Source organism: Camelina sativa, chromosome 8 (genome assembly GCF_000633955.1).
Source record: "Camelina sativa cultivar DH55 chromosome 8, Cs, whole genome shotgun sequence".
In the NCBI taxonomy this organism is placed as follows: domain Eukaryota; kingdom Viridiplantae; phylum Streptophyta; class Magnoliopsida; order Brassicales; family Brassicaceae; genus Camelina; species Camelina sativa.
This window is the reverse complement of record NC_025692.1, coordinates 24498466-24509606: the sequence shown is the minus strand read 5'-3', so window position 1 is coordinate 24509606 and position 11141 is coordinate 24498466. Positions and strand designations below refer to the sequence as shown.

At 36.2% G+C, this 11141-nt stretch overlaps 5 protein-coding genes across 5 annotated transcripts; 2 read left to right on the top strand and 3 right to left on the bottom strand.

Annotated features, from left to right (window-relative positions):
* LOC104708380 (BAG family molecular chaperone regulator 3) lies at positions 824–2588 on the bottom strand. The gene is made up of 4 exons (XM_010424937.2): positions 2137–2588; positions 1783–2039; positions 1537–1683; positions 824–1434 (listed from the first exon to the last, which is right to left on the bottom strand). The coding sequence occupies exons 1-4, from the start codon at positions 2339–2341 to the stop codon at positions 1132–1134; spliced, it is 912 nt and encodes a 303-aa protein (XP_010423239.1). The 5' UTR covers positions 2342–2588; the 3' UTR covers positions 824–1131.
* LOC104708379 lies at positions 3874–5364 on the bottom strand. The gene is made up of 4 exons (XM_010424936.1): positions 4930–5364; positions 4524–4657; positions 4129–4237; positions 3874–3909 (listed from the first exon to the last, which is right to left on the bottom strand). The coding sequence occupies exons 1-4, from the start codon at positions 5362–5364 to the stop codon at positions 3874–3876; spliced, it is 714 nt and encodes a 237-aa protein (XP_010423238.1).
* On the top strand, positions 5872–6537 carry LOC109126053 (tapetum-specific protein A9-like). The gene is made up of 2 exons (XM_019229120.1): positions 5872–6180; positions 6342–6537. Exons 1-2 carry the CDS (start codon positions 5919–5921, stop codon positions 6353–6355), a joined length of 276 nt encoding a protein of 91 aa, XP_019084665.1. The 5' UTR covers positions 5872–5918; the 3' UTR covers positions 6356–6537.
* Positions 6876–9091, top strand: LOC104708378 (protein IQ-DOMAIN 14-like). The gene is made up of 2 exons (XM_010424935.2): positions 6876–7362; positions 8154–9091. Exons 1-2 carry the CDS (start codon positions 7000–7002, stop codon positions 8988–8990), a joined length of 1200 nt encoding a protein of 399 aa, XP_010423237.1. The 5' UTR covers positions 6876–6999; the 3' UTR covers positions 8991–9091.
* On the bottom strand, positions 9205–10968 carry LOC104708377 (RHOMBOID-like protein 3). The gene is made up of 5 exons (XM_010424934.2): positions 10521–10968; positions 10179–10342; positions 9920–10083; positions 9586–9836; positions 9205–9496 (listed from the first exon to the last, which is right to left on the bottom strand). The coding sequence occupies exons 1-5, from the start codon at positions 10868–10870 to the stop codon at positions 9382–9384; spliced, it is 1044 nt and encodes a 347-aa protein (XP_010423236.1). The 5' UTR covers positions 10871–10968; the 3' UTR covers positions 9205–9381.

Sequence of the window (11141 nt, the reverse complement as noted above, 5' to 3'; positions counted from 1 at the left end):
AAAAAAAAAAAAAAAAAAAAAACAAACGGAGCAGTTAGCTAATTTAATCATCGAATCCTGATATGACAAAAACATTTTTCTCAAATAAAATTGTTTGAAATGATAAAACTAATTTATACAAACCTATAAATATGTCTGCTCTGTTGTGGATGGATCACAAGTCACAACCACCGTTATTTCACTTTTTTTTTGTTTTTTTGGAAAAAAAATGATAATCGTAATTCGTAAATGATAACACGCACGTATATGATGTATTCACCACTGATTCACATCTCCAATCAAAATTCAAAACCTATGTCTTCGTTATCATTAACTAGATTTTGACGATTTGTACATTTAATTAAAACACATAATTAGCTCAATTTTTGATTACATGTGATTACTCGGGGAATTAAATATTTTTAAACAAAATTAAGCTAAATTGTTTAAATATCAAGAAAAGGATTCTTATTGGTAAAACATTCATTGATCTCAAAACTATTTTGCATTGTGATTTCTTGTAAATAAACAAAAGAAGAAAGAAAACAAATCTATGATAAAACCATAACACTTTATGAGTTTTATATCTGATAAACAAATAAACAAATTTTGATAATCAACAATGTCTATGGTGAAGAGAAATAACTATAGAAATACTTTGGTAAATTCAGTAATTTTACCCGCAACTAGTATGAAATCTTGACCGACAATATCTAACTACCGGAAACATTCACTAATAAAACTATTACATGTTTTTCCAACTAATGTTTTTTTGTTTTCGTATGTTCAGTTTGTATGCCAAGATGATGTAAACTGTTACTTAAAAACAATGCAATGAGTGCAATGATAAAATAACTGTTGCATCTTTTTTTTTTATTGTAATAGTAAAGAAAATCCAAATCTTTAGGTATTACAATGATAGTAATTGTTTGAAACTCCCCTGTTATTTGTGAATTGACTTAAAGGGGGGAGACCAAACAAAAGATATTCTAAACAAAGCCTCAAAAAAAATAGCCAAGATCAAATCACAAATCATACACACCCCAATCCAATGGAGATGAAAAACAAGACAAATCACAATATGAAATCGGATTTTAAAAGAAAGAAAGAAAAAGAAAGAAAAAAACATATTTATCGTGTATGTATGGTAGCTTAATCGAAGAATTCCCATTTGTATCTTGGAGGGACCGGTTTAACAGTTTCAGCCGACTTTGCCGCCGATGCGGAATCAAACATCTCCCATTTGTTAGTTCCAATCCCCGGAGTACCTGATGAGGAGGCATTGGAATTCCTAGGCTCCTCCTCTTCCTCTTCGTCCACAAACGATAGCAAATCGCGTTGCTTAAATTGCGTTTGCGGTTTGTGACGGACCGACTTATTGATCTCAACTTTTTTGGTAGAGTTTTTGACTTTCAATACGTCAAGTGCCTCAACATACTTCTGAACTCTTTGCACCTATCCAAAATCCAAATCATAAAAACACACATATTAAAACTAACCAATTAAAAAAATTAGGGTTATGTAATCATATCTGTATATATATATATATATATAAACCTGCATCTTTCTCTTCAATTTCACATCTCCATCACCCATTATTGCATCAAGTCTCAACAACTGATTCATTAACATCTCTATCAGATTCACAAGACTCTTCTCCTCAACCTTCCCTCCTTTATTAATCACTGTCTCAAACGCCGACACCTAAATATCGCAAAAAAGAATTGGAATCTTGAGAAACAGAGTCGTATCGTCTCGTCGTAATATTAAAAACAAAAAAAGAAAAGAAAAGCATAGATATACCTGGCCGGCGAGCCTGTCGACTTCTAAACTAATATCAGAGATGGATTTAGAAGCTTTTTCAATGGCGGCGTTTTTTCTTTTCTCAAGGAGACGTTTCTCCTGAGAAATTGGATCTTCTTTAACAACAAGCTTTGAACGATCTTTAACTCCGCAAAGATCAAGAAACATCTTCGAGTCTCTCTCTTTGTCTTTGTACAGAACCTTCATGTCTTCGTGGTGAAGTCCCACCTGGTCAGACAACATCTTCTTCAACTCTCCTGTTTCAACCAACAAAACACAATTAAATGCCGAACTCGAAAAAAAAAAAAAAAAAAGCACAAATATTTGGATTGTGTGTGGTGGGTTTGGGTTTACCAAAGGTAGATTGGGAATTGATGTTGATCTCGTGATAAACCGACGCGTATTTGACCCGGACACGAATGACACGTGGCAATTCGGAGTTCTGATCCGTCCGACGTTGAACAACCATTCCTCCAGGTCGGTACTCCCACTCATTACCACTACTTACACCGCCACCGCTTACGGATGTCGGCGACGATCCTGTCTTCATCTTCATCATATTCTTTTGACAAGATTCTTTGCTTCTTCTTCTTCTTCTACTAACTCTCGTCTTTGATCAAAAAAGAGATCGATCTCACATGTTATAAAGAATCTAAAATGTAGAAGAGAGAGAGAGAGAGAGAGAGAGAGAGGTGATGAATATGATTTCTGAACACGATCAAGAAGATGAAGAAAGAAGGAAGAAGAAGAATAAAGAAACGTCTGAACAAAGTGAAGTAAATGTTTTTTTTTTTCTTGCAACTCTTCTTATAAAAAAAAAAGAAAACAAATCATAAATAATAAAATAAAAGAGTGACAGCTAATGGTATTGTTGTTATGTCTCATCATCAGTAATCACACATATATATTATATGTTTTTTTTTATATATATACGATTCCCACATTTTTTTCTTTGTATTATTAATTTTTTTTCTCCCAATGTTCTGTATCAGTTTGGTTGTCTCTATTCTAAATACAGATAATCCATCTGTGTCAATGTCAATGAGAAAAATCAAACATATTGTTGTTACTGATTATATAGTTTATTTTTTTCTACACCACATTAGTATAAGTGCAAAAAAAACGATCACTATCACAAATTACTAGACAATGTATCATGGGTCATAATTTGCTTATATGTGAAGTATATAGTAAAATTTGGCGTTTACTCAACAGCTTATTTTTTTCTTTAGGAAGTTTTGTAAATCCATTGGCTCTCTTACTTTTTTTGTTATAGTTTCTCACTTAAACAGAATCTTGAAAGATCTGACACACTTCTTTCGCCCATTTACCAATTTCACACACAACCAAAGTGCAATTCTCAGTATTTGTGTGTTTAGGAGAATTTGGTGTCGTGAGAATTGGGTCAGTTACCAAATCTTATAGCTATTAAAACAGATCCTACCAAGCAGTACCATGGAAGTTTATCTCTATGTATCTTCCTCTTATTTTGTGAAAACAGTCTCTGTAGCGACAGATGGCAATTTCCATAATCCAATCCACTAGCAATCTACAACATGTGTCAGTGTGTCACTTTGTGGTGACCACATGAGTTTCAGTGTCAAGACTCCAAAACAACAGCTTACGGACAAGACATCTAGAAAAAATATTCAAAAATAAGCCAGTCAGGCCCAACTTTGTAGGACCATTTGTTTTTTCCTTTCATGTGACCTTTTTTTCTTCATAAAGTTTAATTTGACTATGGGTTTGGGCCTCTGGGGTCTGGGACAACTCTACCGAACCCACTCTGGCTGAACATGTTTCAAAGACAAGAATGGTTTAAGCTAGAGACTTGTTCGTTTCAATGACAATGGCTTCTTTACCTTTGATATGCCATGACTCCTTCATGTTTTTCTTACAAAAGTTCTCTGAAAGTTGTTTAACAATATGTAGTATATACCTTTCTTTTCTTTATTTTGACTTTATTATTTTTACATATATGTTTGGTTAAAGAGTAAATCTTAAAAAAACGTTTGAATATATGTCTATAAAATTGAGATAAAGATAATTATATAAGAGTAACTTTGTTGATCAAAGGCTTAAAAGATAATGTCATACAACCACCTCCCTTCTGCAAACGCAACAAAGCTGCAAGAATGAGGGAGATAAAAAAAAAAGGATACTACTGTTAGTAATTAGTATCATTGAAAAAAAAAATAGCAATTAAATAGGTGTTTTTTCTTTTCTATAACAAATATAAGAACTTGAATAACATTAGGAAAACTATAAAACTATAGTTCGCAATTTTGATGTTCGTAATAGAAAAGAAAAGAAAGAAAAAAAAGAAGGGAAAAGTTCGGTACTAGCCTTGCTGCTTTGGAGCCATTTACGAATGCAATCTTTGTGATATTTGTGAGTACAGGGTAGAATAGTTATTTTCTCTCCAACAGCAAAATCTAAGTGGCATACCATACACCTGTATTGATTTTTTCCCCACTCGTGTTGTTAAATTTTTAACAGCATCTATGTAATTAAAACTGTATTAATTTTTACACTAGCCTATCTTTTTTTTTTACCTCACGCGTGGCGTGGTTATTTTTTTCTCAACTTACACGGGTTTTTTCCAAATTTTTTAAAAAGCTAAACTACAGATTTAGTGTGGGTGAAAATATAATAAGGCTATGTAATTTTGGAATCAGAATAACATGTATGTTTAATGGAAACAACAAATATAAAGAAGGGAAATTAAGATAGTAATTTACTGTTTATCTTCGATAGAAGGTTTAAACTTGATGGTAGATAATTGAGAAATTTGTCTCTCTGTTAATAATCCTTCACCTACATTTACTGTTTCACCTCCTCCACCTATGTTTACCCTTTCACGCTCTTGTATTCGCTGGTTTAAATTACAGAAAAATAACTCAACAAAATATAATTGGATATAACGGTAAGAATGAATATTAAATTTTCAGGCGAGAAAAAGATACGGAAAAATATAATATTCTTACATCGATTGGATATTCGTTTGGTTGATCCCCAAATCGTTCTGCAAACGTATATTAAAGGTTAACTTAACCGTGATAATTAGACTTAACCGGGTTTTGGTTCAGTCTACTCTAGTGGACGAATTGATCAAAAATAATCATAGTTTTATAATTGAAAAACAACTAAAAGGATTGAATTAGATGATAGACCTGAAAGTGAATGTGGATAAGCGTTAAAGGGCATCGGTGTATGTATTGGTCTCGAACTTGGTCCTGGTACGAACAACCGTCTTAGCATCGAGACTAGCCACCATATCAAACATTTCCAGCATAGCCAATGTCGAGTGTTAGGTTGGTTTTGAAACTGACGATGATGAACAGAACGAGAAATGTCTTGTTGTGAAGAATAATAGTGTTCCGATGAGATGGGATTATAATAATGGGTAGAGATTATAGGTTGGTTTTGAAGGTGATAATTAATCATAGGAGAATTGTCTACAGGCACTGGATAATCATCGACTCTACCACGTTCTCTGTGGTACTCCTCGAGTCTCTTAGTGATTTCATCAGCTTCGCCGAACAAGTATTGGTATCCACTAGAACTTTGTGAATCTCCCATCTTGCTATAGTATTCGGGAAATAGATATTCTCTTCACTAATTTTGTTGCGTGGCATGACTTTTTATAATGTATCATTCTATTTCGTTATATTATTGTCGTGTTTGAGTCTCTTAATTAGAGCATGTAAATATGTTTCAATGAAATATGCGAGAAAGGAATTAAGTACACGTACGTAATAAAATATATTACGTAATAACTCCTGTTGATCTATTAAGTATTAACCACTAATTAAGCATTATATTCACTATTTTGAGACCTTGTGCCCTGGTATATGAATGATAAATTAGTGTAATATCTTAAATAATCTGTAAAAGAAACTCACACCATCACAAAGTTTGTTATTCTCCCCTACCTTTTAGTATTTTTTTTAATCATGGAAAACTTGTGAAGTAACTAGTTCAAGATCACATAAAGCATCACTTCACTTCATAATCGAATTGTTCTCGGAGCTGAAAACTTATACATGTTTCTATTCTATAATATAGATGAAATCCACATATCCAGAAGTTAATCAAAAACACAATAAGAAATAATAATATATCATCTTAAGAGAATGGTATCTCTCAAGTTCCTTGCAGCTATTCTCGTTGTCATGTTTCTGGCCACCGGACCTACGGTTCGAGCCCAACATTGCAGAGACGAGCTGAGCAATGTGCAAGTTTGTGCGCCACTGCTTCTGCCCGGTGCAGTCAGTCCGGCACCAAACTCAAATTGCTGTGCTGCCCTCCAAGCAACCAACAAAGACTGTATCTGCAACGCTCTTCGAGCAGCCACCACACTTACCTCTCTTTGTAACCTCCCCTCTTTTGATTGTGGTACGATGATTCATCGATTGAACCATTTTCATTAGATTATAATTCCATCTAAACATATTTGAATGAATAATAGATTTGTAAATTGATTAGTTAGTCTATAGTCTTTGTTTGTTGTTTGTCATTGTAATATTTTGGGACAATTGTGTTTGTGAACTGTGTAGGTATAAGTGCTTAGTTCAGCAACGGTCAGTTCCGAGGATTTGGGGAGTTCGGTCTGCAAAAGACAAGACGAATAAAAATAAAGAATAATGAGAAATACACTATTTGAAATTTGATGTTTTGTTTTGAATTTGGTCTGTTGTTCGGTTTAAATATCGTTTTCACCATTATTACAGATATTTTCTATAATTGGCATCATTATAAGTCTTGCTTTTATTCCAGGCGTGTTAGTTATACATATGCAACTTCAGGCATACCTCAATTCAAATTTCAAAAGTAAAAAACTACCAAAAAATTCAGAAATAATTATTCACATCCACAAAATTTAAAATGTTGGTTTGATGCAACCAAAACCAAACGAGAGAATTAGTTTGGAGTGGACCGGAGCCATAGAACCAGTAATTGACTTTGGAGTTTGGATCAAAATATGTCCTATCGTAACAACGCGTGTGAATGAGCTTAAAAAGGTCCGTGTAACCAACGCGCATGACCTAAGGTCACTCTAGTCTATATAATGCAACATTACACAACGCTCACTTTGGCTTCTTCTCCATTCCCATTTGTCTTTTTATAATACTTAACAAAACAAAAACAAAAAAAACCACAGCCGTTGAAACTTCCGAGAAAAGTTCAGTTCAGGTAATGAAGTGACTAGTGAGTATGGGTTTCTTCGGAAGACTGTTTGGGAGCAAGAAGCAAGAAAAATCAGCACCGAACAGACGAAGATGGAGCTTCGCTACTACTAAATCCTCACATCCGGCGAATGAATCGTCTTCTCATCCAAGCAAAAGACGTGGGGATGGAGACAGCTTAGACGCCGATAAGCATGCGATAGCCGTCGCGGCTGCTACAGCTGCGGTGGCTGAGGCAGCTCTCGCTGCTGCTCGTGCGGCGGCGGAAGTCGTGAGACTCACCAATGGCGGTAGAAACTCCTCGGCGACTCAAACATGTCGGAGTAATCGTCGGTGGACTCAAGATTATCGAGCGGCGTTGAAGATTCAATCCGCTTTTCGTGGCTACTTGGTTAGTTAAATTTTTACTTACTTCTTTAAATTTAATCTTTTAAACTCAACTTTTTAATCTTTAATTCTGTTTTTTGAAATAAAAACAAAAACAAAAAACAATTTTATTGAGCCAAGTGTGGAACTAGCTAGCTGTCTGATGTTGATTTTTCTACTTAACCCCAAACTGAAATATTTATTGAAAATAGAAACAATGAGTATAATTTGTATTGTTTGTATTGGTCCCCGGGAATAAGACTATGAAAGGAGACAAATGAATGAATAAATGAAACCAAAGAAAACTTGTTAGATACCGATACGATTCTCTACCGACACTATTTAATGGTCTATATACACAAATTCTCTGTTTGGTCCCAGAAAATAGGCATATTCATCATCTCAAACCAAAATCTTACCTAACCTGATTTAGCTTTAGGGCTTATTTCTATACTAGTGTGTAAGTGTAATAATAAGAAGGGAGTCAAGTTGTTTCCTTTTTCCTTTTTTCTTTAATCCCTTTTTTAGTATAGTTTCTGAAAAGTCCTAAATGTATTTTACTGCAAAAGTGAAACTACAGATGGGTTTTAAAGCTTTGTTGAGCTTTAAAGTTGCAACCATTATTATTAATTTTTTTTTTCTTTCAATAAATTGACTGTTAGATAGGTTTGTAGTTGATTCTCTCTAATTGCTTCGGATATAAGCAAATTAGGTTTGAACCATTCAGAAGAAATTGATATTAGTTGGGAAACTATGTATAATGTTACTTTGTGGGTTGGATTAGGTGTGTAATAAAAAAATGTTTTGTTAATTCAGGCGAGGAGGGCGTTGAGAGCACTGAAGGCGTTAGTGAAGCTTCAAGCATTAGTGAAGGGACACATAGTAAGGAAACAAACGGCTGATATGCTGCGTCGGATGCAAACACTGGTTCGGCTCCAAGCTCGAGCTCGAGCGTCCCGTTCTTCACACGTCTCTGATTCATTCCACTCGTCAACATCAATGGTCCCATCATCTTCCCCACAATCTTTACACGCACGACGCCTTTCAGAGGCTGAATACAGCAAAGTCATTGCCATGGACCACTACCGTTCACCGATGGGTTCGAGCAGGTTATTAGACCAATGGAGGACAGATGAAACTCTATGGAATGCACCACAGTACAATGAAGATGATGACAAGATTCTAGAAGTCGACACTTGGAAGCCTCACGTGAGGGAGTCACCAAGGAAAAAAGGATCTCTTATGGCTCCAACAAGTGTGGAGAGCAGTCCACAATTAAGGTCTAGAACAGGAAGCAGCAGTGGTGGTTCAAGGAGAAAAACTCCCTTCACACCTAGGAGAAGCGAGTACGAGTACTACTCTGGGTATCACCCTAACTACATGGCTAACACTGAGTCTTACAGAGCAAAAGTCCGGTCACAAAGCGCACCAAGACAGAGGCTACAAGAGTTAACTTCAGAGAGTGGCTACAAGAGGTCTATACAGGGACAGTACTATTACTACACAGCAGCTGCAGAGCGATCTTTTGATCAGCGTTCGGATAACGGGATCTCGGGTTACAGAGGAGTTTCTGATGGGTTAGATCGAAACCAAAGTGAGAAATCGAAGATGTATTCTTCGTTTTTCAGTTCTAATCCTCTTTACTTTCAATAGTCTCGAAAGGATGAAAAAATGAGTGGAATGTGTAAAACTTAGATTTGGACACACGAGTACAGTACAGACAGACAGTGATCAATCTGTGTTTTGTATTTGCATTTGACTAGATCCAACGGTACAGAACTCGTAACAACAAAGCTATAGGGTCCACACTTGTCTGATATAACAAAACGTCAATAATTTGAAGTGATGTCAAGTCAAGACGTGGGAATCACCACTTAAAGCAATGAAATTGATTGATAATAACCCTTCCTATTAAACAAACTATTTCCCTCTCTTTTGTTTTCCGGTAAAAAGCTTCACAAAGTCACACACACATAAGAATGAAATTGATAAACGTTGTACCTATATATGCATTTACAAAGTAAAAACATGTTGCTTTTACTTATCAGATATCATCACAGCTCCATCTTGAGGTGGGAACACAGCGCAGGTAACGGCACCAACGGCAGTGATCATTGCCGTTTTCTCCTCGGAATAGCATCATCAGCGTCACCACGAACCTGCACAAAACCCCACAACATTTACTATCGTTGAACATTTGGGATATAAGACTGAAATAAAATGACAGAGTGAAAGCAGCCAAGTTTACCAAGCAATCAATAGAGCGAGAGATAGGAGACACAATAGGTATTGGTAAGGCTTGTACTTGTATCTCAGAGGTGTGCCTTGTGGCATATGCTCTCTTGCTAACCACTTGAACTGCGGACGAGCCAACAGAATGAAACCGAGGAGAAACCCCGTAAGAAATCCACCCACATGTGCAAAATTATCAACATGAGGCAGAATCCCAATTGCCAAGTTTATCAATATGACAAACACAAGCGTCAAGAGTGCAGCAATCTGCACCCAAAAAACCAAATTCAATTAACCTTATTTATTCAGACCATGAACCAACACGATGAATTTATTTTTGTAACTTTCACCTTGTTGGAGTAGATAGTCCAGTTGGTGAAAAGTTCAGAAAGCATTGAGCCAAGGAGGCCAAAAAGAGCACCAGAAGCTCCAACAGAGATACTGTTTCTGATAAACAACGAGGACAGTATACTCCCTCCGATTCCTGATAACACGTATATAACTCCGATTCTAACTGCAAGCAAAATTACGGAACCAAGATTCAGGATTCCTCTAACAACAAAAGAAGTAACATAAACTTGAACCAAGATCAAACAAGAGAATGCATACCGAAACCAAACTGCTGCTCGAGGCGAATGCCAATGAATACAAGGCTTAGCATATTAGCTGCAAGATGAATAACACCGGCGTGTAACCATATACATGTAAGAAGACGCCAGCCTTCCTTCTTCTCCACAACTTTGCTCCACTCAAGTGCTCCTAACTTCTCCAATCTTCATGTATATATCAATCAAAAACATAATCAATAAAAGTTCTAATCCAGTCCCTAAATCAATGATTCCTCCTAGGATGACATAGTAACCGACAGAAACAGAACATAAAAAAAAAAAAACGTAATTTTCACAAAACCCTCCTAGGATTGGGAATATGAAAGAAAGAAAAGAAACGTACGTGTGAGAAGAGGGACCAAAGAGAGGATTACTACGGAGAGGCTCGAAGGAGAGTCTCCCAAGGAAATCGGCGACACAGTGGCCACGTAGACGGTGAGACTCGAAATGCTTAGGACAGTTATTAACGAACATAGCAACAACGAAGAGCGCCACGTTAGCCGCAACGAACACAGGGACAAGCCACGACGTCCACTGCGACGACAACGCGTTGTCGCCAAATTCAGCAGACGACGAAGATAAAGCTACAGGCATAGGCGGTGGTCCGATTCGATTCCGATCACCGCCTCTGCTTCCGATCCCTCTATCCTTCGCCGACATTCGATTCTCCAGATCATCATCTACGACAGCCATTATTATTAGTGATCTCTCTCTCTTTCTCCTCTCTTCTCTCTGTAATTTTGTTTTTGATTAGAAGAGGCGGGTAAGGAGGTTAAGGAAGAAAGAGAGAAGAGTTAAAAAAAAAAATTAAAAAAACATTTAATTTGAGAGAGTGGGTGAGAGAAGTGGGTTTACTATTAACTAATTAAATAATTACACGTGTTAAAATGTATATTACGTCATACACGTTTCTTTGTGGTACGTGTGTTTCTGGTTTATTTGCACACTGTATCGTAACTGATCT